Below are 27,080 nucleotides of genomic sequence, written 5' to 3'. Positions count from 1 at the left end.
AGATAGATCTACACCTTATAGCGGCCCCCGTAAGGGGCTTTTCTGCTATAACTTGTGTGTAAAATGTCCGTCTGTCCGTCTGTCACACTCAGATCTCAAAAACTAGAAGAGAAATGAAAAATCATATTTCACCATGCTTTGTTTTTTTGTTTATGAAAAATTACTTGCAAAATGTATTTTAAAAACAAAACGGTGTGTTTAAAAAAATATTTAAAAAATAGCCATCTCAACTACACTATATCAGCCACAACGTATGGTGAAATAAGATTTTTCATTTCTGTTCTACTTTCTGAGATTCAGCAAAACAGACGGGCAGACGGACATTTTACACAAAACTAATAGCGGCTTTTTCTTATTACGGAGGGAAAAACTACGAGCAGACTACTGTTTTCAAAATTTAGCATGCGAAACCTCAATATAACAAATAATCTAATGAGCAGTCTATGCGTAATCTCTTTAGCATAAATAATAAAACCTATAGGCCTAATAGGGCATGTGTGGGGTACGTGTGTGTATGGGTGGGGCGGGGCTTGCGTCAATATGATATCATTCAGGGTTTAATAAACTACAACATATTTTATAATTAATTCAACCAGGCCGAGTCTTAAGCCCAGTGTGTCTCGCTTGGCTGGTCACGTGACGTAGCGCTCATGTTATTGAATTCATAAAGGTAATGTGTTGTTCACACTAGCCGTATCCACTTACGCACACACTCGCTCACCCACATCCTTATATATACACAGACTCACTCTCACGCTCAAAATATATTCAACTGAGTGTCGTCATTCAAGAAACATCTGTTGACAACCTTCTGTTGAGTCCGCGACATAGATATTTAGATCTGCGTGTCGGTCTGTCTGGTAAGTCTGCACTGGGACTAACAGACTGAAGTCAGCAATAAAATGAAGAAAGAACTATGGACAATAGGCAGGTAACGGTGATAGTAAATATATGATACTTTTTATACTTCTGAAATTCATTAGAATTTTTTGTTTGTTAATGCTAATATCATTTTTGAAAGTTTATTTCTGCTGGGTAAAAATATATAATTTGTTTTTGTTAGTTAAGATTAATAACATGTTTTGTAGATAACCTAAAGTCGATTTTAATGTAATTAAATGTGTTGGATTAGACAATATTTAGATGTCTACTGACGTCACAAAGGCAAAACATTTTATTAGAGTGTATGAATTTTTAAAATAAATTTGTTTAATAATAGTAATAATCGCCAAAATAATAGTAATAATAATAAAATAACAATAATAATAAAGGAGGAGTGCAGTATTTCCAGTGGCTACGAAGTCCTAGCTATGATCTACATATGTTGACAGATATATATATAGAGAGAGACAGACTCTTAAAACACTATGGAAGAAAACAAAATTAATTAAATTTGCCGATGTATGATTAGTTATTGTGTTCCAAGGGCTCTATAAATTGTTTACAATTTGGTAATAAGGCTAATAAAGCCTACATTAAGATGGTGCGCAAATGTTTAATTAGGTCTATTGATTCATTAAAACTTGTTCTTGTTTTAGTGTACTGCAGTAAGCCTAGTGACGTAAGCGGTGTCAAGTTTTTTTCCTTGAACGTCATGGAAAATAATAATTCAGAAAATATTCTACCCAAAATTAATTTTTCGATAATGAAACATTTTCAAAGCGACATAACGGTAGACCTCGAGTTTTCCCTTTGTGGCCAATGAGCTGAGAATGTTTTTCTCATTATATACCTTTACCTTGAAATATTGAAAAAAATCGTTAGAGCCGTTTTCGAAATACAATGTATTTATACTCACTTATGAGAATAGGATATTTGAATGTATATGAAAAGGTACATATAAAAAAATGCGTTGGTGGAATTTCTTTGTCAATTTCCCAACGAAAATAACAAATTGTAGTGCAGCCTATAGGCCTACGTCCCCAAAACAAAAATAATAAAAAAGACTCAATTAAATAATAAATCTATCAGATATTTAAAAGAAATTAAGTAAAATAAAAGTTAATTTTAAAATATAATTTAGGGTTTAAAAACATTGTCCCCCTTGTAAGTCGTCATCGAGTTAAAAAACTAAATATGTTCATTTTCCGTACGACTAAAAACATACAAATTATCGACCCCACTTCCGGTACATCTAAAAACTCCGAAGTTCTGGAGAATATATGAAAACTAAGTTTCCACAAAACAAAACATAATATGAATACATAAAGCCAAGGAGAAGGTTTTATTATCAACCAGCTGTTTCTGATAACTTTGTACTGACCGGGTTTGTACTGGCAGATAGTATTGATTACACTGGAGTGGAGAAGTGGGGCGCCAGTTGGGCGGCTTTAATGGGGCTTGAACACATGACGATGTGTTATAGAAGTTAACGCTATTCTTAAGTCTGTCTGTAGAGTGGACGAGTCACGGTATGATTATAGCATGAACGTGATTTACGATTCTAATTGACTGACTGTTAGGGATTTATTACAAGAATCAAGAAATAGATGGACGTGCATAAGACTAAAAATAAACAAAGTCTACTTGACATTGCAGACTTTACAGTGCACTGAGTGCAGTTCCCTGAATGCAGAATTTAAGTCATTGGTTAACATGCAAGACTAGATGCATGACGCGTAGGACGTAATCATCTTCTTTTTTGAAGTAACGTCTGTATTTTATAAGATAAGAAGATAAGATTGTTTTTATCTTTTTTAAAGTAAAGATTTTTTTTTAACAATGGCATTACGTGTGTTACATCCTGTCTGGTAATCTAGTCCAGGGCCGCCGGCCTTAGGCCTGGGCAAACTAGGAAACCGCCAAGGGCCTCCGATTACCTTAGGCAGGCCCTGTCTAGTCATCATGTTTCTTAATAGTCCTACTGATTGAGGCAAACAGTGTAGTGTTCGAATGCGCTTTTATAGTCATGGATGACCTCGATCATTGTAGAGGTATTGATATCCCCACAATTGTTTTTTGGCGTGGATGACCTATAGCTTGTTCAGCCTTGTTATTAGATTTTTTTTTCATTAGTAAAAAGTACCTCAGGATCTTGGACATTTAAGTGCCCAACTGGCACCATTTAGGAATCCCCTAAAAATTTGTCAAATACATATAAATGTCGCAATGTTGTTATAAAATTAATATGTCACAACAGGATAAATAAGAGTGATATTTTAAATGTTATACCAAAGTTAGTCTAACCCTCTAAATCACCCTGTTTTCCTATAATTAATCTAACTCTTTAAACTAAGGTTGATTCCAAAATGTTCTTGAAAACCAAGTTATTCCTCTATAAAACCAGGAAAACCAGTGACGTGGCAGAATTTAGGTCATTGGTTAATATGCATGACTAAATGGATGACGCGTAGGACATAATCATCTTCTTATTGAAGTAACGTCTGTATTATATAAGATCTTATCATCTTCTTTTTTGAAGTAACGTCTGTATTATATAAGATCTTATCATCTTTTTTTTAAATAACGTCTGTATTATATAAGATCTTATCATCTTCTTTTTTTTTTAAATTAACGTCTGTATTATTTAAGATCTTATCATCTTCTTTTTTGAAGTAACGTCTGTATTATATAAGATCTTACCATCTTCTTTTTTGAAGTAACGTCTGTATTGTATAAGATAAAAACGAAGCAAAGTAAAGCGTACACAAAACGAGCAATTACATTTTTAGACAGTCTTCAATTTAATTCAAACCTCATACTTTTAAAGTATTAAAACTAGACCCAGGTAGCCCTCAACACATGAACAACTCAGTCTAAAGTCTAGAGATTATTTCATGTCCAAAGAACTCTCGTGACAATAATTACATCTTGCTCTAACTCTCAAATGAGAGATATACTTTATTTTTTCAGATATTTTCAGCATCTATGACCAGCTCTCAATCTGGGTTGAGTTTAACTTCTAATACAACCTCAGAAGATGTGAAATGGGCAGGTATGGGCTAGGAAGTAAAACTTGGATATCAAGCTTATCTAACGTCAGTTGGATAGTATCAATTAACAAAAATATAGATCTAGATCTATTGTATGTTATGTCAAATATCCAGTTATTCATATTAAAAAACAAAATCTTCATTGTTGTTCGTGTATTCAACAGATCAGGAGACGAGTACAGATTTTATTGAAGCTTTGAAAGATTTAACCAAAGACTCTGAGTCAACATTTGAATTTGTGGTCGGCGCTAATGAAATTGTCTGTGGTACATGTAAGAAACGGAGTTTTTTTTAATGTTTTTGTTTTGTTTTCTTTTTTGTTTTCTCACAAACATAAAAAGACAGTAGTCTAGAGTCTAGACTGAATTTTGAAAAAGACGCTGCGCAAAAATGTTCCTGAATGTCTATTTATTATTGAACTCTTGAGTGAATACATGCGGGAATATCAGCTGACCAGATCGAGGTCTCCAGAACAAATTTAAGTTTTAAATTACTATATTTCGAAAAAATCATAACGGTTAAACCAGAGTTTTCCCTGTGTGGGCCAATTAAGTGTTGTTGTTTTTTTCCAAAAGTCATACATAAACTAGAACATTTCTGTGAAAATCGTTAAATAAAATAACAGTTATAAAGTACTATTTTATTTTTAAATTTTAGTCCAATTTATTAACAGAGTGTATATAAGATGAACCATTCTTTTGTTGACAGTGATAGTCAATGTGTTCCTGGCATGTCTCATGGTGTTTTGTGTTGTTGAGGCGGGGACAGGTGAGTCTCGCTGCTATTGACCTGTGCTTGTTTGTAGTCATCAAGTCGTGTTTTGGGAATTCGGTTCTTGTTTAGACTTTCTCCTGCAACTTTGCACGAATATTGTTTGGCCAATTTTTAATAATGTTGTAGATTTGTCCTAAATAAATGGGTACAAGGTATCAATCAACCAAGGTCACATACTCTGTTAAACCGTGACCTTCCTTTATAGTAGGCCTCGACACTGAACTGTGACGTTGCAAACTGTGGGCAGTGGAGACCAATAGCTCTGGTCTGTCACAGGTCTGTACGACGTGGCAACAAAGATAAAGATAGAATAACACTTCAGATACACCTTTAACAAAATCAACACACAACACTACCCATTCTTGGATCAGTTTTAAATTTTACACAATTATTTATAGTCCATGACAATTCATGAATCAATAAAAAAAGAAAAACAATTAGTGTTAAATAATTATTTGTTTTTTTATATGGAAAAAGGGAGTTAAACCTTGCTGTATTGAGATATATGACAGTGATTTCGAGGTTCTTCACATCAGATAAGCTTTAATTTTAAAAAGTAAATTTTTAAATATTTTTCTCTTATTTCTTTTTCTCTTTTTTTTATGTTACACTCAGCTTTCTAGATCAGTGTTTCCCACACTGTGTTCCGCGAGGCCTGAATAAGTGTTTAACGAAGTACTGGAATAATTAACTAGTAGACCTCCATGTGTACGAACCATTCCGGACAATAATCAAAGTGTTCCGCTAAGGAAAATTTTTGAGAAATACTGTTCTAGATTATTTGGAAAAGGGAAAGGGGGGGGGTAGTACTTGAGAGGCATCATCATATGATTGATTCTAGGCTCACGGGTATGTTACTACACGTCTGCTTTTGAGTCACTGATAACGTTTGTATGTCTCTACAGGTGTCAAATATTTATCAGAGTGCCCGGAGAATCCTAACATTCCAGTCTTCCTGTTTGTTGGCGGATGTTTTGGTACATTAAAGACCATCCACACCATGTACGGTAACTACAAGGTGAAGAAACACAATCAGAATAGCATGACATCACACAGGTAAACAGCCAGAAAAACATGACATCACACAGGTAAACAGCCAGAATAGCATGACATCACACAGGTAAACTGTCAGAATAGCATGCCATCACACAGGTAAACAGTCAGAATAGCATGACATCACACATGTAAACAGTCAGAATAGCATGCCATCACACAGGTAAACAGTCAGAATAGCATGACATCACACAGGAAAACAGTCAGAATAGCATGACATCACACAGGTAAACAGTAAGAATACCATGACATCACACAGGTAAACAGTCAGAATAGCATGACATCACACAGGAAAACAGTCAGAATAGCATGACGTCACACAGGTAAACAGTCAGAATAGCAGGACATCACACAGGTAAACAGTCAGAATAGCATGACATCACACAGGTAAACAGTCAGAATAGCATGACATAACACAGGTAAACAGTCAGAATAGCATGACATCACACAGGTAAACAGTCAGAATAGCATGACATCACACAGGAAAACAGTCAGAAAAGCATGACATCACAAAGGTAAGCAGTCAGAATAGCATGACATCACACAGGAAAACAGTCAGAATAGCATGCCATCACACAGGAAAACAGTCAGAATAGCCTCACATCACATAGGTAAACAGTCAGAATAGCATGCCATCACACAGGTAAACAGTCAGAATAGCATGACATCACACAGGAAAACAGTCAGAAAAGCATGACATCACAAAGGTAAGCAGTCAGAATAGCATGACATCACACAGGTAAACAGTCAGAATAGCATGACATCACACAGGAAAACAGTCAGAATAGCATGACGTCACACAGGTAAACAGTCAGAATAGCATGACATCACAAAGGTAAACAGTCAGAATAGCATGCCATCACACAGGAAAACAGTCAGAATAGCCTCACATCACATAGGTAAACAGTCAGAATAGCATGCCATCACACAGGTAAACAGTCAGAATAGCATGACATCACACAGGAAAACAGTCAGAATAGCATGACGTCACACAGGTAAACAGTCAGAATAGCATGACGTCACACAGGTAAACAGTCAGAATAGCATGCCATCACACAGGAAAACAGTCAGAATAGCCTCACATCACATAGGTAAACAGTCAGAATAGCATGCCATCACACAGGTAAACAGTCAGAATAGCATGACATCACACAGGAAAACAGTCAGAAAAGCATGACATCACACAGGTAAAAAGTCAGAATAGCATGACATCACACAGGTAAACAGTCAGAATAGCATGACATCACACAGGAAAACAGTCAGAATAGCATGACGTCACACAGGTAAACAGTCAGAATAGCATGACCTCACAGAGGTAAACAGCCAGAATAGCATGACATCACACAGGTAAACAGTGAGAATAGCTTGACATCACACAGGTGAACAGTCAGAATAGCATGACATCACACAGGTAAATAGTCAGAATAGCATGACATCACACAGGTAAACAGTCAGAATAGCATGCCATCACACAGGAAAACAGTCAGAATAGCATGACGTCACACAGGTAAACAGTCAGAATAGCATGACATCACAAAGGTAAACAGTCAGAATAGCATGCCATCACACAGGAAAACAGTCAGAATAGCCTCACATCACAAAGGTAAGCAGTCAGAATAGCATGACATCACAAAGGTAAACAGTCAGAATAGCATGCCATCACACAGGAAAACAGTCAGAATAGCCTCACATCACACAGGAAAACAGTCAGAATAGCCTCACATCACATAGGTAAACAGCGCCCTCTACACTTCCTCTGTTTTTGTTGCGTGAAGAGATTCTTCCCCTAGGAGCGAGGCTCCTGGACTAAAGCTTCGATGAGGTCTTAAAATTACATTCATGGTTTCAGTAAGTCCCTGGATCTAGCTTTCCGTGAAGAACAGATGACATTTGTCGAAGATGGTAGAACCACTGTCCACGGAATGACTTAAGCTTAAGGGGAGGTATCCCTAGAGAAAATCGAGTTTTAGGTCTAGGATATCGATTTTTAACTAATAACATAATTAAGTAGATCAATCATTTTCCATTACATTACAATCATTTTTATTGCTACTTGATAGATTGCTACACCTCCAACATCTGAACTGTAAAACTGATTTTGTGTTTTACTCAGGGTAATCATTTATTTACTATCCTTAAGTACACTTGATTTGTTGGGAACACGTCAATGCTGATATTGGTGATTATACCAACCATCCAAACCCCTCTCGTTAGGCACAAAATTTTACAAGGTGTTTCCCAAACGTTTCAATTAAAGGAACACTTCGCACATCACGAGTGTTTAGCGGAACACTTTGTTAATTTTTTTTAGAGAGATTGATTCACGTTGTGGCGTACTAGTTAATTATTCCAGTAGTTCGTGGAACACATATTCAGGCCTAGCGCAACACAAGGGTTCCGCGGAACAGTTTGGGAAACTTTGCTCTATGGATATTTAGATTTCAAATAAGATTACTGACGTTAAAATGCTTCGCTTAGTCTTATGTAAAACTAACATTGCATCACGAGTTTTTAATAGTATGTATATGTGTGTGTAGGTTTAAACTGATTTGCTCTTTCAGATCTGATGAGATCGTGGACATAACACTCAATGTCTTCCTACTTGTTTGGCAAGGTCTGGGCACCTACTGGACATTTTCTGTATGGTACCCACTCGGCGAGGAGCCTCTGGACGCTGACCCCAGGCAGTGGTGTAATCAAGAGCTTTACTTCTTCGCTGTTGTCCAGTGTGGTTTGGTCAGCATTCTCATCGTCATCCTGGTCCTGATGCATTGCGGCTTCGCTTTCTGTTTCAAATGCACGAACTGCTTCCGATGAGCTAGGAAGCGACACGAACTCTTCAACTGCGGAACACGCACACAACATATTGGTGTTTCTAAGGCAACGAAAGGAAGTGTAACATTGAAGGATTTAATCTTTCTTATTGCAATGATTTCATTATGGAGACTTAAAATTTGAACTTTGTAAATATTTTTTGTTCTGTTTTAATCTTATTATGTATAAATGGTGCTGGATGTACAGTAAATGTAGGCCTTTATTTTCTATAACATCTCTTGTCTTCGAAATATGTGGTGCAAAGAAAATGAAATATACATATAAATATATATGCTTCCATTTTGTTGTCTTAAAAAAAAAATCGTTCCCTTTCAGACCAAGCGATCTATAGGGCAGATGATGTAAAGGTGATCTGTTTCTGTGGTCCACGGTTAACTAGAGTGTCATTTGACCAGCAAAACGACCAACCGTCTTTACTTTCTCGAATTAATGTCAGAATTGCCAGGTACCCATTAGAGCTGGGTAGACTCAGAGGCGCCAAAGATCCCGACATTTAAAATCCCATTCTTCACCAGCTCTTTACCGCTCAGCCACCGCGCCTCCTGGTGTTCTTTATGAGTGTGAAAACAACGTTAAGTGATAGAATTGCATCTAAAATAAATTATACAGCTGCAAAAATCTGTTAAAAACGATGAGATATAGCCAATATTGTTTGAAAGCTTTATAAATCAATTAACCCTGTATCTAAAGCCTAGAAATGCGCATTGAAGAGAAAAAAATAACGTCTGGCTATCGCCATAGTCTCTCGAGGCAGAAGTAGAACTATTGAATGACTCTTTAATCGTAAATATGTCAAGTTCACAACAATAACAAATCGAACACACATGAAATGATTGTCAAAAAAACAACAACACGCCTCGTTTAAGTAATTAAATTACATTTACAATCATCTTTAGTTGTGTTGACACATGAACTCCTTCAACAATGTGAGCCATAGAAACCTAAGCCATAGAAACCTAAGCCATAGAAACCTGAGCCATAGAAACCTGAGCCATGGAAAACTGAGCCATAGAAACCTGAGCCATAGAAACCTGAACCTAAGCCATAGAAACCTGAGCCATAGAAACCTGAGCCATAGAAACCTGAGCCTGACACCTTCTGCCCTACGGAGATACAGCCTCGAAAAGGAACTTGACTTTGGACTTTCTTTGAGCCAGAAACAACATTTGCCCAAAGTTGATTTTAATTTGATGAATCATTCTTCTGGACCAAATATTTCTTGTAAATACTTTTTAATAGAGTTGCAAAAATGATCTCATAATTTGTACATGATTAATAGATTCTAATTAATTTCACAGTTGTAAACATTCTTGACCATTAAAAAAAATGATATATACAATCTTTAGAATAAAATTCATTTTATGCGATATGTGAGAAATAGATGAATATCATCTAGAAAACTCTGGAACGTCTGCAAGCTTCTGTCTCCAGGAGGCATATCTGGACAAAGTCACAGCTTTATAAGCTTCCCAGGTTTTCAATGTCTCTAGATTTCTTTGCAGAACCTTTTCACTTGGAAGCGGATTGATCTAAAAAAACAAAACAAATATACATATTTTGTAAAATCTCATTTTCAGGCTAAGTGGTTTGACTTTGTTGCACTAATTCAACCTGCCTGGTACTCATGAATACTAGTGCTTGCACTCCATCTAAATCCTCGATTTCAAAACAAGCATTATTTGTATATGATAACATTTTAAAAGTATTTAAATTAGGAGCCTTGAGGTTAAATTAATTAAATGTATTTTTGCTTATCAGTACGATTAAACATTCTTCACTTTAAGCAGGCTAAGTTTTCAAATAAAGAACATTGTGATAGATCTTGAGACAATTTTGTTTTCTTGTTCATTAAATATTCATTAAATATGTAAATAAATAACAAAAAGCACTATTAAGGTCAAGGACCTGACCTTCTTGCGCATGTCCTTCATGGTTTCTTCCGTTAGATTTTTCATGAAAAACTTTTTATTGATGAGCACCACTTCTGCGCCGTCTGAAACGAGGCTGAATGACGTGACCTTTCGTACACCAACCAACACCACCTGATCTAAGCCCTAGTGGAGCAGAAGTAAATAACTTTTGGAGATGAAATAGTTTAAGATTTTAGATCTAAGTGCTTAGGATAATAAGTATTAAAGTATCTATTCTCCTTTGATTTCCGAGAGCATGGAATGGGTTGCCTGAGGCTGAATGACGTGACCTTTCGTACACCAACCAACACCACCTGATCTAAGCCCTAGTGGAGCAGAAGTAAATAACTTTTGGAGATGAAATAGTTTAAGATTTTAGATCTAAGTGCTTAGGATAATAAGTATTAAAGTATCTATTCTCCTTTGATTTCCGAGAGCATGGAATGGGTTGCCTGAGTCAGACAGGAAAACCAATGAGTGAATGACTTGGCAGAATCTAATATGCATAATAAGATTGATCTAGGAATACGCGTAGGACGCAATCATCTTCTCTTTTTGAAGCAATGTCTGTATTTCATAAAATATTTCATCTTTGTTGACCTTTGATAGTAAATGTCAACGAAAATATGGAAATGGAATAGAATTGACAAGACGAATACTTCTAAGGTTGTTGAGTCCAAACTTGTCTAATACACACAGAAGGAGCTACTTAATAAACCTACTGTGCAGAGATGACAAGATAAAACATACAGAAGTCTTGTTACTGTTGTAGAGAGAGGACAGATGAATATAGACAAAATTCAAGGGACATAAATAACAATGACCAGTTTCACGAATGAAGATTTTTATTTTATTTTATCAGTTTCTCCTTCCAGCAAAATACTGACACCATAAATGTAACAGAACATTTTCAGATTTTCTTCCATTTTTTGTTCTTTTCTTTACAAACTGGTTGGATGTTTAATTTTAAGCAGTTTGTGTGGATGTAATGGTTTTTAATTCTGGTCAATTACACATAAAAACCCTAACCCTGATATTGAGTACCCTAGGTCAATAATAACACTTTACGGACAAGTTTATTTGGTACTGGATTTATCAAGGAGCAAAATCTATGTATAATTATATAATTCCATTCTTTAAATTATTCAGATATTAGAATTCATCTAAAAGTAATTAGAAGTTAGTAATCTGCTTTAAAAAATATTGACAATAATAGAAGTTAGTATATATATTATATACGTTAAAACAAAACAAAATTGGAAGAAAACTGTATTTTTCCGAGCATGTATCCAGAAAATTCTTAAATCCTCGTCCATTATTCAATTTTCTGTCTTCTCCGGAGCCAAGAGGACTATAAGTTCTAGATGTGAAAGTAGGTAAGGCTACGGTCTGAAAGTTGGCTCCGTGTCTCCAAATCTCTCTTCAGGATACTTTTAAGCATTTTATACAATGTTGGCCTAGACAACTAGAAGCTTATAAATGAAACCAACTACTAGATCTATCTAGGCTCCTTTCAACGAGTAGCTTATAAATGAAACCAACTACTAGATCTATCTAGGCTGCTTTCAACCAGAAGCTTATAAATGAAACCAACTACTAGATCTATCTAGGCTGCTTTCAACCAGAAGCTTATAAATGAAACCAACTACTAGATCTATCTAGGCTCCTTTCAACGAGAAGCTTATAAATGAAACCAACTACTAGATCTATCTAGGCTGCTTTCGACGAGAAGCTTATAAATGAAACCAACTACTAGATCTATCTAGGCTGCTTTCGACGAGAAGCTTATAAATGAAACCAACTACTAGATCTATCTAGGCTGCTTTCAACGAGAAGCTTATAAATGAAAACAACTACTAGATCTATCTAGGCTGCTTTCAACCAGAAGCTTATAAATGAAACCAACTACTAGATCAATCTAGGCTCTTTTCAACGAGAAGCTTATAAATGAAACCAACTACTAGATCTATCTAGGCTGCTTTCAACTAGAAGCTTATAAATGAAACCAACTACTAGATCTATCTAGGCTGCTTTCAACGAGAAGCTTATAAATGAAACCAACTACTGGATCTATCTAGGCTGCTTTCAACCAGAAGCTTATAAATGAAACCAACTACTAGATCTATCTAGGCTGCTTTGAGCTACACATGACTAACCAACCCTTGCTAGGGTTGGAGTGTGACGGTACGCAGGATTTCAACCCTAACCTCGTGTGTTGCTCTGTCGCTAGTTCAGAGACAAGTTACAACCAAGATAAAGGCGGAGGCCATCAATGTTGACGTTTTAAAATGCTGACTTACAAAAACATCTCCAGAATCCAATCGAGCTACTTCTATGAACACCTGGCGCGTGTTCGATGGTCCTTGGACTGATGACGTGACCAGCTGGGGCAGTGCTGGTGGCTGGAGCCCGTACGACTGCCTTTTGGGTTGAAACAATGAAGTCGTGGGAGGCAGCTGTAGAGTTTGCGTTGTTATCCGAGATGAGTTGTGCTCTGATGGCCTGTCGGCGTACGACTATTGGAAATAAGAAACATTGTATAAAATAATATCTTATCAACTTTGGTTTCTTTTTATATTGTTTTTGGGTATTCAACTAAATAGTGACTTTTAGTTGTAGTTGAGGCTATAATGGTTCATTATTAGTAAAAAAAAAAAAATTACAAAAAGTACCAAACTTATATTAGTGTGTATCAATTAGTTCGGATCAGTCATAAAAATAAAATTGTAATAGATCTAGAGTACTAGACTAATAACAACAAATCTATGCGATTAGAAATAATTATATTTATAATTGTTTTTGTTCATCGCAATTTCATGCTTTTAGCGTCCTCAATATGCTATGATCACATCCCTTGTCGGACCTGTTGGAAAGGGTGAGAAAAAACGGGGTATTTGGGTCATCGCTTTTGAAATGTATGTAAAAAAAGGAACGACATGAATTCGAACTTGTGGGCTAAAGCCTTCCCAAGCTTCTCAAGCCAACGCGGTAACCACTCTGCTAGTGAAGAGTTTATGAACATGGAAGATTGTATAGCTATCGATTGTTTCTATTTCATGTTTGTGTTCACTAAGACTCAAACTGCAGCATAATATAAGGGAACTAATTCAGCTTTTACCTTTACTTCAGTCAAGTACTATTTCTTTCCCCTTTTTAAGATACCAAACAAAGTAATTTATTACCAGTAGTTATTAACTAATTGAGTAAAAAAATGTATTGATTCTTGCGTTGTTAGTTAAAATAAATAATTGTGCTCAATTTCAGCTTGGTCCCTGCAGAAACTTTTGGCCAGACACAGACAGACACGCAGACAGACCGACAGAGTGATTTGATATAAGCTTTGTAAAAAAATATTCGCATAAATAAATCCAGGTCAAACCTTCACTTCCTGTAATGGCGGTACAGTGTGTTTCTGTACAAATATCTGTTCTATCTCAGCTTGATGGACACTTTGAGACCTAGAAACTGTCAGAATAAATAAAATCAAAGTCAAATGGAAATAAAAGTTACAGGTTAAATGGCTGCGGAATGTGAATTTTTTCATCAGAAAAAAAAATTCCTTTAAAAAAATTTGTAATAGATATTGACTAACAAAAATATATCTGTACGATTAGAAATATTTATCCCAATTTCATGCTTCTAGCGTTCTAATTACACTATGATCCTATCACTTGTCTGGACAATTTGGAAATGGGTGGGGTAGAAAGAACGGGGTATTTAGGTGATCAGTTTTAAATGTATTTATAAAAAAATTATTAATTAACTAATTCGATTTTTTAAATTTATTCTTGTGTTGTCATGTAAAAGAAATAATTGTGAAAATTTTCAGCTTGATCCGAGATTGGAATTGGGAGAAATAACGTGTATATTTTATTTCCCAGACAGACAGACAGGGTGATTTGATATGAGCTTTGTAAAGAAAAAATAAGCAAAGCGTTTCGCTAAATACTAAGAATGAGGCGAAGTGTTCCGTTAAGGAAAAGGTTTGGGAACCACCGGACTAAAAGTTAAATGTGAAAGAATCAAAATATTCACCACAAGCTTCCGATTTGTTGAGTAAATTCAAGGACTCAGTCACCAGATTAGGTCTTTGAACCAATCCTTGCCTCCTGGTTCGGTTGCTGACTACAATGGCGCTGTCGTCTGCTACAGCGTCGAACCTGTTACTGTTGTTCATTGTGTAGATGGTGGCGAAATTAGACATGGCCGGAGCTATACTAATACCTAGCGACCGAAAAAAAAAGACGCAGTTATATAGGGAGAGTTTTGGAGATTATCCTTAAACGAGCTGATACATTTTGTAATAGCATTCTCTTAAATGTATCATTCTAAATCAGAAATACGTCGAATTTTGTTACAAAAGGTCAGTAAACTCGATCTCGAAAGTGACAAGTCTATTTATAAATGTCCTGTGGTCTCTATACTGTAGATATTGAGAACCTTTCCCTCAAGCTATACTGACTTGGTAAGTGCGTGGATCTTTCGTTTAGGATGTCTGCCTTCTGCTGCTTGTTCAGAGGAGCGTCAGTGAGTGCTTTCAAAATTTTACAGGAGCCAGACACCAGTACAAATATCCAGTCACTCTTGGAACTGTCCTGGCATAAGACAACACCACGTCTGGGAGAGAGAAATGAGAAAAAAAAACTTTTTCAAAAGATTATCATATTTCGGGGATTTTTAAGTAAGGTATTCCAAATTGACTATTTTCTATCCAAATCTACCTCCCCCTTCCTTTTGTTTTTATTACAAAGCATTTATTAACTCACTTTATCAAAAAAGGGAAATAGCTTCTTCTATTGAAAGATATGCGATTTCTTTCCTTTATATATATGCCTTTTTTTTTTAAAGATTTTTAATATTATTCTTGTTTCATTTATTTTGCATCACAAAAAAAATTAATAAATGTATAATTTAATTTACATTTACTGTTAAAAAAAAACATAAGTTAGACTCAAGGCGCGATCAACTAGAATTTTTTTGTAAAGTTTAAATTGCGAATTATTCCTAATACGTTTTAAACAGGTAGATCTTTATGTTCTTCTTGAATGTAGTGAAGCATATGGTTTGTCTGAGATTCATAGGGAAAGGGTTCCAAACCTTTAGGTCCTGACCCGCAAACTGTAAGTTCCATTATTATAAAATGCGACACCAATGCGAGATCAAAGATCTATGCTTTTCGTATTTACAGAGTAACAGTACGAAAATTGCAATAAATTAACGACATACTTTTAAACCACATGTTACTTATAAAACTACTCAAATCTGATTAGTAAGCCCAACATATATCTATCAAAGTTTCTTAGATTCGATAATATCACTCAAATCAATATGAAGTCTCCACCATTTTTTTCCAACTTTCACTTTCTTTGTTTATCTCCCCTTCTCTTTACAAATTTTATTCTCCCCCCCCCCCTCCCTTTTGAACTATTTATATCATAACTTAATTATAACTTAACACTATCATGCTAGTGACTCGATCATAACTTCTGAACAGTAGACATTTAAGTTGCTACCCTATAAAAAAAAACAATATAAATAGTAACATATAAGTAAAATGTTTCACCTGACATAAGTGAAGGCACATAGTTTGGGGTTCTGGGCTGGCAATCTGTCCACGGGCCAACCTTGGAGCAACTCAACGGTCTTCAGAAAAGTAATGTGATCAGCCTCCTTGCCAGACACTCGTGCCATGAAGATGTCAATGAAATCCTGACGCTCAATCCAGATAAGTTCCACATCTTCCCTGCACGTGACTGTAGCAGACCTAAGAGACCTGTTCAGCAGAGCCAGCTCCTACAGGAAGATAGCATAGTCCACTTGCAAGTGCATTGAACAATGTTTGTTATTTCCTTTGTTTATTTTTCGTAGAAAATATTATTTTAAAAGATCAAGGAAAAAACATTCAAGGAAAGCAAAAAATACTTTAAAAAAAAAAAGCGTATACGAAGTGTAATTGTATCAATTAGTTTGGATCATCATGTAATTAAGATTGTAATAGATCTAGACCTTCAACAACAAACAATCAGACATTCCAAACATTCAAGATAAAAGATCTCTTTAGTATTCAAATTGTAGAAGCTTACAAAGTCGATTCGTAAAAAGAAAAGATGGCGCTGGACAGATTGAAAAATCTAGAGGACTCATCATCTGTCCCTTAATTTTAGTCATAATTGATAGTAACCAAAGTCCAAAGCCCTCCATTCTTTAATTTCAGCAGGTGTCCTTATCAAGAGATAGTCTAGTCCATTCTTTCACGTTGTTCAGCCAGCATTTCTTTGGACGACGCTCTCTTCGTGCTCCCTCCACTGTACATTGAAGTATGACTTTTGAAAGTGAGTCATGTCTTACAATAGGACCAAACCAGCAGCTCTGCTTTCGTCTCTTTATAGTATTGAGGAGTTCCATTAGACTAAATGTGTCAATAAGTTACTCACTCCAAAACTGTTTCCTTTTCCCAGCACATTGGTGGTGTGAACGTGATTAGCATAAAGGTCTAACTCAGTAACAACCGCTGAGGGAAGAAGAAATTAAACAAAAATCAAGGCATGCTGGAACATCTTTGCAGGCCATGTACTAAACTAAATCGGAAGCCTGTGTCCTATTAATGAATTATCGTGAAATAAAATTCTGCAATCATTTTAGATAATGAGTAGCGGAAAATTGGGCATTTGTCTTTCGTTTTAAACATATTTGATCATTATAAATAGTTGATTTTTTTAATGTAGTGCTTTGTATTTTTATGAATAGTTGTGTAGTTAGATTTATAAATAATGTTGCTTAAACACAATAGCTATGTATAGCTTCATTCTTGAAAGAGTTATAATAATACTTGCCACAGCCAGACAAGATGAAGTAGAAGTTCTCGGCCCTGTGACCTTGCCTAATTATAACTCTTCCCGCCTTAAATCTGTAAAACATGTTAACTAATAAGACGTTGTTAAATTAAACATTAATTGTGCATTTGACTTACATGAATTTTAGTAAAAAGTACACAAATCAAAACGAGATTAATTCCTTTTCTTATAGGCCTACTTTAGAAATAGATGTAGACATTGTTCTTCAGTGTGAACATATTGTCTTGACTCATTTTTAAAGACTATTTTGGTAGTTTATAATGTTAGATTATATATGTATATATATATATATATGTACCACACTCTACGGCACGGCAATTAAACGTAGTGCAAATTATTCATAACTATATATTGCCTACAATTGATGCCTTTCTTTGCATATTTCCATTTGTTATATAAACCATCAGGGTTGCCACACTTTGAATATTGGTCACTCAATAAATCAAACTAAATACAATCTCTCTCTCTCTCTCTCTCTCTCTCTCTCTCTCTCTTTCTCTCTGTATATATATACACACACAAGTACTTGCTAGCTAAGGGAGCCAAAAAACATATTCTTGTGTTTGTGTTTTTTTTAACAGTGTGTATTTTAAGGGAGGATAAAAATGTCTACATAGAGACCTTACAGTTTTTAGTCAACACACTAGCAGGACGTAACACAAGAAACACAAGGGGGAGGGGGAGGGTGAGAAGAAAATAATTGAAAAAACAAAGAGAGAGGTAGAAAGTCGCACCTCCCCCCTTCCGGCCCATTTACCCCCACACATAAAAAAATAATGTTTGTAGGTCTAACTGTTTGTATTGCTTGTGGTCCGATCATCATCTCAGTCCAATTACAGTCCCGCCGGATGTAGTCACTGAGATATTTTTAAACTCTAGTTTTACAATGTCAGTCCTTTGGGTTTGAATAATAAATTGCGTATCCAGTCCGACTGTCCGCAGCGTGCTGCTATGAGCCTCTCTAAGCTTCTGCTCAAGTAGACAATGAAGCCTTAAGGGCCCCTGTTCTATTTGGTCACATCAATTGTGTGCGGTGGCGTAGCTAGGGTGAGGGAGGAGGGAAATAATTTGAAAATCCCCCCCGGGTCCCACATTTGAAGGGGGCCCCAAATGAGTTTTTTAACATTCAAACTTAAATACTACACAAAATTGCAGGGGCCCCTAACGATGGAAAATTCCTAGCTACGCCCCTGATTGTGTGTGATGTGTTTGTGTGTGTGTGTGTAGCGATGTTGTTTGTGAAGACTCCACCGCATGTATTGTGTGGGACTACTGGTCATTGAAATTCTAGAAACAATTTTTAAAAATTGTTACTTGTCGTAGGTGCACACTTTGATCATAGATTCTTGAATTCTTATTGGAAACTCTGAGAATGAAGGCGCCACTTGCTTGAAACAGACTTTAACCATGTGCACATGAGCCTGTGTTCTTTGACCTGGAGGAAGTTGAAGAATAACTTTCACGTCGTCACTGACTGTAGTCTGAGGAGACAAGAATTTAGAATGTTTTATGAACAAATCAAATAGACACAATTTAAAGCATTCTGTTCAACTCTCACTCAGAACTAAAGATATTGAGAGGGCGTTTAAGATTGTTGCACTACATGTCAGAATATCAACACAAACAAAATAGTCAGATGCTTTTGTTTCTAAATGTGGCTTCGTGGATGATGACGCACTCGAGATACCGATATTCATCATGTATACAATAATACGGGGCGCGGTGCACGAGTGGTTAAGGCCTTCGCTTCCGAGCCTGGGGACCTGGGTTCGAATCTCTCTGAAGACTGGGGATTTGGAATTTCGGGATTTTCAAGGCTCCGTTGAGTCCACCCAACTAATTATTACCTGACATAAGTTGGGAAAGTAAAGGTGGTTGGTCGTTGTGCTGACCACACGACACCCTGTTCGTAAATCGTTGGATATAGAAAAAGATGACATTAACATCATCTGCCCTATAGATCGCAAGGTCTGAAATGGAACTTTATTGTATACAATAATACAATTAAAAAACAGTATTGAAATTTTCATTAAAAAAAAATCAAAAAAAATCATGAGTTCAGTGTAAATCTTTCTCTCTCTCTCTCTCTCTCCCTCACCTTCTCTCTTTATGTCAATAGAACCATCCTTACCTCTTTATTCGCTTTATACAAGAGGGGGTCAAAGGTCAAAGTGCCACTGTCATAATTAAGTCTCGAGATCCCGAGCACTTCATCATAGACCACAGTCCACGAGAGAAAATTGTGGCTGTCTTCTTCTGGCGTGTGTCTGAAACAGCCAATGGAACTATGTATTAAAATCAAAATCTGTAGAAAATAAAGATATCAAAATCTTGATCTATGTCCATTATATTTTTATAAACAATAATTATAAAAAGCAACCACAAACTTTCTAGTAATAAAAAAAAATATTTTAAAGTTTAGGTCTAGATGTAGATTTTTATGGACGAAATCGATCTTCTGTTTGCATACGATGCGTCACACAAACACTCAAATATTTTGTACTCTAATTTCTCTTCCCGCCCGAAAAAAAAAGTTTTAATAATTTTAATTAGTTCGTATTGCGAACTACCTGTTCGTGTTCGTGTGTTTATGCTTGGGACTGTCGTGTCGATGGACCCGGGTTCTAACCCTGCCCACCATCCTCCGACGTCCTGTGAAAGGTTTGGACTAGGATGAAATAATGTTCACTTTTGAAGGAACACAACGAAACCAGTAAAACATACAAACTATGAAAGGTCAGATTCTTACCTGAGACCATGATATTGACAAACTTACCCCCACCCTCCCCCCCCTCCCTAAATTATATGCCTTTTTTTTAGTTGGAGATACCAAAAATACAATAAACCATTTGTGTGAATCAGATACTGATTTTGTTTTCTGACAATATTAAAACACACTGACATATTACCATGTTAGCGACATAACCAAAATATAGCAAAGGCTTAAAACATTTACATCCATATATCTCAATACTATAAGAATTATTTCCAGTTTTTTGATATCAAACACAATCAATTAATTACCACTTTTTAATTAAATAACTGTTTAATTTTTTTTTATTGAGTCATGTTTTGTAAGGAACATTGAATAATTATGCAAAGGTTCAACTAGATCTAAGAATGGGAAGTGGTAGAAATAAGTTGTTCCGAATTCGTACCAGAGTGAATTGTTAGAAGCTTTGTACAAATAATCTCCCGACAGACGTTTCCAGATCTAACAGACAAAACTATTGTTCCGTTTCTAAAAAAGTCATTTGAACACAGACACACATATAAAACATAGATATGTATCAATTTGGATTACACATTAAAATTTGGCTAAAACATTTTCCACGACCCCCGGGCCAAGACAAAACGTCATGCTTTGCTCACACATATACGAGTAAACACATATACAAGTTAAATATAAAATTTAAAACAAACTATAATACTTATATGTAATTATTTTTGCATGACTTTTACGGGTCTGCAGTGGCGTAGCTAGGTTAAGGGAAAGTGGGGATCCAAATTTGAAAATACCCCAGGGCCTCCACTTGATAAAAGGAAGGTAAAAAAAAAAGCTTCTCGAGCCTCCATGCTCAAGCCTCTGAGCTATACAAGTACTTATAAATTTATTTAAAATAGAAGTTTTATTAATCTATTGTTACTTTAAAATTTTTAACGAACGACCAAATTATCTACATTATTATTGTCTCGGGCTCTCCCGTCGCCGATTTAGTACATTTGCTATATGAAACAAAATTAATTACAACTAAGTGATTAAATAATTAGTTAATTTTTTGATTGATTCTTATGGTCTCTTCCAAAAATCAATATTTCTGCCAAGTTTCAACTTGAACCGATAATGGGAAGGGGAGAAATCAATTGTACAAGATTTAGGCCATCTAGATCTTCAGTTTTGCGAAGCTAAGTACAGCACAGTTTCCAGTCCCAAATTCCAAATACGTAGATCAAAAAGAAGGCGCTTTAAATTCTCTGCAATCATTTCATTTACATTTCTGATTTTCTGGAAAATTATGAAACAATATTGCTGATGTCTCAACATCGATCTAATTGTTAAAAACAAGATTTTAGTCGAAATAAATTTTATGGGTAAATTATCAGATGCAATTTCACACACTTATTGTCACTTTGCTCAAATTATGTTTATTTAGCATATTTTTTTTTAGTGATCTTTACAAGTATTAGCATGAACGAGTTTGAAGATGATAATGATTAATCTATAAATATGTATTTTTCTGATCGGAAGGAAATTCAACCACAGTAAATGCCTGACCGATGTAATTCAAACATATTTGTCGTTTATTTTGGACGCCTCGGAATCCACCCAAGCTCTAATGGGTACCTGACATTAGTTGGGGAAAAATAAAGGCGGTTGGTCGTTGTGATGGCAACATGACACCCTTGTTAACCTTGGGCCACAGAAACAGATGACCTTTACATCATCTGCCCTATAGACCACAAGGTCTGAAAGGGGGAACTTGTTCGTTTGTTACTTGGAAATGAATAATGAAATGTGTTTCTCTAATATACAAAATCAACTCACGGTTTAAAACCTATTGCTCTCAGGAGTATGACTACCAGCCTTGCTGTGTGTTTGAATCTCCCTAGGCTAGACTGTGAAAGAAACAGAAGATAATTAGACATAGATGTAGATCTATGGTCTCTACCAGGACCGAATTTAAGGTAGGGCAGGTGAGACCAGAGCCCCTTGGCCTCCACAAGAACGAGGCCGCCACAAAGTGACAAAATATATAAATATATCCCAATTTCGACGGGTCAGAAACTTATACTCTTTTTTTAGCTTTTTGTTTAGCATTTTACAGCTAACACTTACAGTCTTAAGCAACACTGTCGTGATTCAGAAGTATCCGCTTGTAGCATGTTTGGCTTCACGACAGTGCGTCTACCAAGGGAATTATCCTCCACAAAATAAAAAATGTCCACTTTTAAAATCTAAAATATGCATATAAAATAGTTGTCCTTAAAAAGGAAAATGAGATTAAATTTACCAGAATTCTATATCTATTTTCTAGAAGTATTATTGTTCATAAGTGGATCTTCATTAATGATTTCGAGAAAGTGAAGAGGTCTTTACAAAAATCCTGCCCCGGGGCCTCCAAGTACTTAAATCAGGCCCTGGTCGCTACAGCTATCCTCTATGTGAGAAAGTGACTAACTTCTCATTGATGAAAGCGTTTTTACTTTTCGAAAGTAGATGTTATGTACCGGTACCCTTAAAAATTGAGGTATTTAAAAAGCATTGATATCTATTTCATATAGTCACCTAGATTCGAACATACGATGTTCTATTTCATTATTCTGGAATTTTTAACGAAGCATTACTAGGACAAGATCTTTAAGTCTTATCATCATGCAGTGGTTTTTAATGAGATAAATGTATTGATGTAAAACATAACTATTAATCAATCTGCTTCAAACATTAATATCCACAGATAGAACTGTATTTTTACCAGTAATTTTTTCACCCCCAAATGACAAAAAAAGGACCTTAAGGTCAAAAGCAATACACGCATTAAATATAGTTAATAATAATAATAATAATATATATAATATTTTTAATATTTATAATAATAATATATATAATATTTTTTCTAACCTGCTTCTCTTTTATAGATTCCAAGAAGTCATCAATGCCTCTCTGGAGCTCATCTCTGGTCATACTCCTTCGGAATACATCAGGCCTGGACATTGTCCTGCCACGAGCTAGCCTCCAATTGATCAGTCTCTCAGTTATGGCGTCACCGAAAAGAGGGTGCGAGTCTGACATAGAGTTGTTTAGCTTCAGACTAGAGTTCAGAGGAATGTGATTGGGTTTAGACGCGGACAGAGATGTTTCCAAGTCTCTGCTTAGGGTGGGCGCAAGCCTTGAAGTCTCGGCAGTGTGCACGTCAGATTTGGGATGAGGACGAATGAACTTCGATTCGATGTTCGGTAATTTTGTGAGAACTCGTTTCACATTTCTCTTCTCAAAGTCTTGAACAGTACTCTTTAATGTGTGATTCAGTTCTTGAGGGTCTTCCGGAATAGTCCGCTTGGGTTTACTGTTTCTTATCTCGGTCCAAGAGCTGCTTGACTTGATTCTCACCTTCGAGTCTGTGTTCAGGTAGAGAAGTTTTGTCTTGAACAGACGAGAGGAGGAAGGATCTTCGAAGTACACAATGTCTTCGTCAAATTCTGTCTTTTTAGATTTCATCTTTTTCCTTTTAGGTTTTACATTTTCAGGCTGATCTGTTCTTGATGTAGAGTCTTGAAGTACATTCGGGTCAGTAATAGTTGAAGCGCTTTGATTATCCGTCAAATGAGTTACCTCCTCTGTTTGTGTTCCTACGCTAACTTCACGTCTGGAAGACTTGGGGATTTTCTTCGAAATCCGGCGCCCTTTCTTCTTTGAATACTTCTGCTCGGCAGGGATGTCCAGCTCACTCACGTTCAGGTTAGGAAATGTCCAATCCCATGAGTCTGCAAGACTGTCCGAGTCTACATCCGGGGCGAGCGTACCATCACGGTAGTCGTAGTTGCTGGAGAAAGAGGAGCTCTGGGAAATATTTAAGTTTGTTTCTTTACTCCTGTCAGTCTGTGGATTTATTAGGTCTTCCTGGTTTGGGTTATCGTAGGTGACCACCAGGGTAAATGTATTGCTCGAGGTATGATTCTCTGCTGCTTTGAAGTCTCTCGGGATGCCATTTGGATCAGTATTTTCACTAACCATGTGTCCGACCTCATGGATTGCAAGTGAGGTTTTGTCGTTTTCACTTTTTACTTCATCAGTTTCCTGTATTACTTTGTCATGGAAATCATCAACATTGTCATCACTTTCACTGTGGTCTTCATCACTATCAGATTCTTCGTCATCGTCAGACGTCGTTGTTGTATCATCTATTTCTGTAATATCTGTGTCCTCTCTGTCATCACTTCTGTTGTCTAATTTCTCTACAGCCTCATTGTCTTTAGTCTCCATGTTTTCTAGTTCTATATTATCTGAGTTGTCTCTGTTGTCTAATTTCTCTACAGCCTCATTGTCTTTAGTCTCCAAGTTTTCTAGTTCTATATTATATGTGTCCTCTCTGTTGTTTAATTCCTGTACAGCCTCATTGTCTTTAGTCTCCAAGTTTTCTAGTTCTAAATTATCTGTGTCCTCTCTGTTGTTTAATTTCAGTACAGCCTCATTGTCTTTAGTCCCAGTGTCGTCGTGATCTCGTCTCTCTTTTCTTTCATTATATTTTATGTCTTCAGTCTTGGTTTTATTTTCACTGCAAGGTTCAAATTCTGCTCTTAACTTTTCTTTATTACATTCTTGATCTGTCTCACTGTAGATATTCATACTCTGGTTCTTCTTACACTTCTAGCCCCCAAAAAATCTTGTCATAGAGAGAGAGAAATTACTTTGAGACAATTTTCATCGTTGCTTGTTTAACATAACAGAGATGTTTGAAATTCTTTATTCTCAGTCTAAAATCAAAACAAAATGGTCAAGTTTATCAATGAGTATAAAAGAGTTCCGGAGATAACTGCTAATACATTTACACTTTAGCTTTCTAAAGCATGAAACAGCAGGAAGATCATGCAATAACTACAGATTTACCAATTCTGTAAAACCACATTGACAGTGACCAAATTAATGTGGCGAAAATAAGTGTACCAGCATAAGCCAAAAGGCAAATACCACAAATTTTAGGAAATCTAAGTGGATATGTGGAAATGGAAAGATGTGTTGAATCAGACCAAAGTGATACATGGGCTCCTGGGCCTCTGGTATGGAAGAATAGTAGGGCCTATAGCTTTATGTATTGTAATAAAGCGTTTTTTTTTTCCTTTTCTTTATTGTTTGTACCATGTCATATTAGCGTCTTTTTTTTTTCAGAACAAAATAATTTCTTTATTACTATTTTAATATTAATAAAAGTATGCTGTTCTTTTGAACTTTATAAATTACCAATTATATAACAGAAAAAAAATCATTTAAAAAACAAACTCAAAGAAAATGAATTGGTTTAAATACCTATATCTGGAAACTGTGGGTAAGGGGGATGGGCCAGTACAAGAAATGTGTGAGGAGAAAGAGAACGCTAAACTTAGTGGGCACGGTTAAGTTCCGTAGTATATAATCATAATAATAACTGTTTAACAACATTTATTTTTTTCTAAATAACATGAAAAAGTGTTCCTCTAGTTCTATAATAAATATGATTATAATAGAACTTACTTTTTAACCCGCACTAGCCATAAACATTTGGTTTAGAATTTCACTTGTAACAGTGTTAACTTTTGTTTCGTCTTGACATAAGTAGTGTCACTGTTTAAAAAAAAAGTGCAGGGTTTAGGTTAATCTAAAAGTAAACTATGAAATTCATAACTGTGTGTGTGTGTTTTGTGAGTGTGACAGGGAGATACTGTATATGTTGAGGGTGGGGGGGGGAGTAATGCGCCAAAGTGGGACAATGTCATTCCGAATCAATAGAAAGCAGTACTTTCATTGCAAATCTACGGATTAAGTGCTGCCGGCCAGCCTTAAGCCACTGTGCTCTATTCAAGTCCCTGGAACGTCAAGACACAAGATTCTATTCACGACACAGTTCTACGAGATACAGCAAGGGGAAGTGATACAAATCAAGGTAAACAACGTCATTGGGTCGAGCCATAAGTCAGATTTAATGGGGGGGGGGCGTCAGGGAATGGAATGGTGTGGACCTGAGGAGCGAAATACTTTAAAAAAAAAAAAGCGAGCAAATCAATACCACATAGGTAGTAGGTACACATGTATATTAGTGAATTCGCTTAATCTATTTAATTTAATTAGAACTAATAAAACATACATAAATTATGGATATTTTAAAATAATTAGGAAAAACAGCAAAAGCAGTGTCACTCTACCTAAAATCTTATCGTATCTTATAAATTGCAGACGATAGTTACGTCCTGCACGTATCCATGTGTCAATCTAACCTGGCATGTTAATTAGAGACCTAAACTCTTCTAAGTGGATTTGTTTTCCAGGTCGATTCTGGCAACAAGTTTCATGCACTATGGGAAAAGAAGCGCTTATAGGAATTAGTCCTAGCATATGGAACAGGAAATGTTTCTTTCATAAAGTTTGAGACATTAAATATATAGTGATTCAAAAAGCACATCTCCTAATTAAACTTAGCAATAACTTGTGTCTCTTATTGTACATGCTAAGATAAAACCTTCAAGAGCCAATACATGACAATCAATGTTGAACTATTCTAAAAACAAACAAACTATTGAATTAATTATAAGTAAATCTCTAACGAGGCAATAATATGCCTGGAGGTTGCAGGTCTATTTTATTTTCAAAGTTGATAGCTACTCACTTTGTCTGTCAGTCTGTCTGTCTGGATCAAGTTGAAATTTTGCACGGTTATTTCTAGTACCTGACAAAACAAGAATCTTTTTTTTTTAAATTACCAATTAGTTAATTAATTTTGCTAATAAAATAGTTTGTTTGATATCGAACAAGGTAAAGAAATTGTACTTGAGAAATGTGGTGGTATAGTTTGAATTAGACCCCTTTATATATTTGTAGAGATTTAGGTTGTCGCTTAAAAGTTTGAAACTAACAATAGATAGCTATGAAACCTTCTATTTTCATAAGCACTTCGCTGGTACGGTGGTTAGGGTATTGCCTAGAAAAGGCTAGAGCCCTCGCGTTTGAATACAAGTCATACAAAATGCTAAAT

The 27,080-nt window shown here is 35.8% G+C and overlaps 2 protein-coding genes across 2 annotated transcripts; one reads left to right on the top strand and one right to left on the bottom strand.

The window, feature by feature from the left end:
- The first annotated feature begins 745 nt into the window (after window positions 1–745).
- LOC106067313 (transmembrane protein 272-like) lies at window positions 746–10,648 on the top strand. Its single transcript, XM_013226483.2, has 6 exons — window positions 746–931; window positions 3,853–3,934; window positions 4,097–4,204; window positions 4,641–4,700; window positions 5,612–5,762; window positions 8,321–10,648. Exons 1-6 carry the CDS (start codon window positions 917–919, stop codon window positions 8,574–8,576), a joined length of 672 nt encoding a protein of 223 aa, XP_013081937.1. The 5' UTR covers window positions 746–916; the 3' UTR covers window positions 8,577–10,648.
- Window positions 9,936–25,740, bottom strand: LOC106067312 (uncharacterized). The gene is made up of 14 exons (XM_013226482.2): window positions 25,586–25,740; window positions 22,979–24,831; window positions 21,905–21,975; window positions 19,490–19,625; window positions 18,673–18,839; window positions 17,338–17,411; window positions 16,939–17,015; window positions 16,068–16,297; window positions 14,967–15,121; window positions 14,540–14,728; window positions 13,884–13,969; window positions 12,805–13,020; window positions 10,505–10,648; window positions 9,936–10,123 (listed from the first exon to the last, which is right to left on the bottom strand). Exons 2-14 carry the CDS (start codon window positions 24,701–24,703, stop codon window positions 9,983–9,985), a joined length of 3,411 nt encoding a protein of 1,136 aa, XP_013081936.2. The 5' UTR covers window positions 24,704–24,831; window positions 25,586–25,740; the 3' UTR covers window positions 9,936–9,982.
- Window positions 25,741–27,080: the final 1,340 nt, after the last annotated feature.

Source organism: Biomphalaria glabrata, chromosome 8 (assembly GCF_947242115.1).
Source record: "Biomphalaria glabrata chromosome 8, xgBioGlab47.1, whole genome shotgun sequence".
Classification (NCBI taxonomy): domain Eukaryota; kingdom Metazoa; phylum Mollusca; class Gastropoda; family Planorbidae; genus Biomphalaria; species Biomphalaria glabrata.
This window is presented reverse-complemented; position numbering and strand designations above follow the sequence as displayed.

Excerpts from the sequence above, each read along its gene's own strand:
- LOC106067313 (XM_013226483.2), top strand. Across the intron at positions 3,935-4,096 it reads AGAAGATGTGAAATGGGCAG|ATCAGGAGACGAGTACAGAT; the intron begins GTATGGGCTAGG and ends TGTATTCAACAG. Across the intron at positions 4,205-4,640 it reads TGAAATTGTCTGTGGTACAT|TGATAGTCAATGTGTTCCTG; the intron begins GTAAGAAACGGA and ends TTTTGTTGACAG.
- LOC106067312 (XM_013226482.2), bottom strand. The coding sequence starts at position 24,703 with ATGAATATCTACAGTGAGACAGATCAAGAATGTAATAAAGAAAAGTTA. Across the intron at positions 17,016-17,337 it reads CTTCATCTTGTCTGGCTGTG|CGGTTGTTACTGAGTTAGAC; the intron begins GCAAGTATTATT and ends TTCTTCCCTCAG. Across the intron at positions 10,649-12,804 it reads TGGATTCTGGAGATGTTTTT|GGCTTAGATCAGGTGGTGTT; the intron begins GTAAGTCAGCAT and ends CTGCTCCACTAG.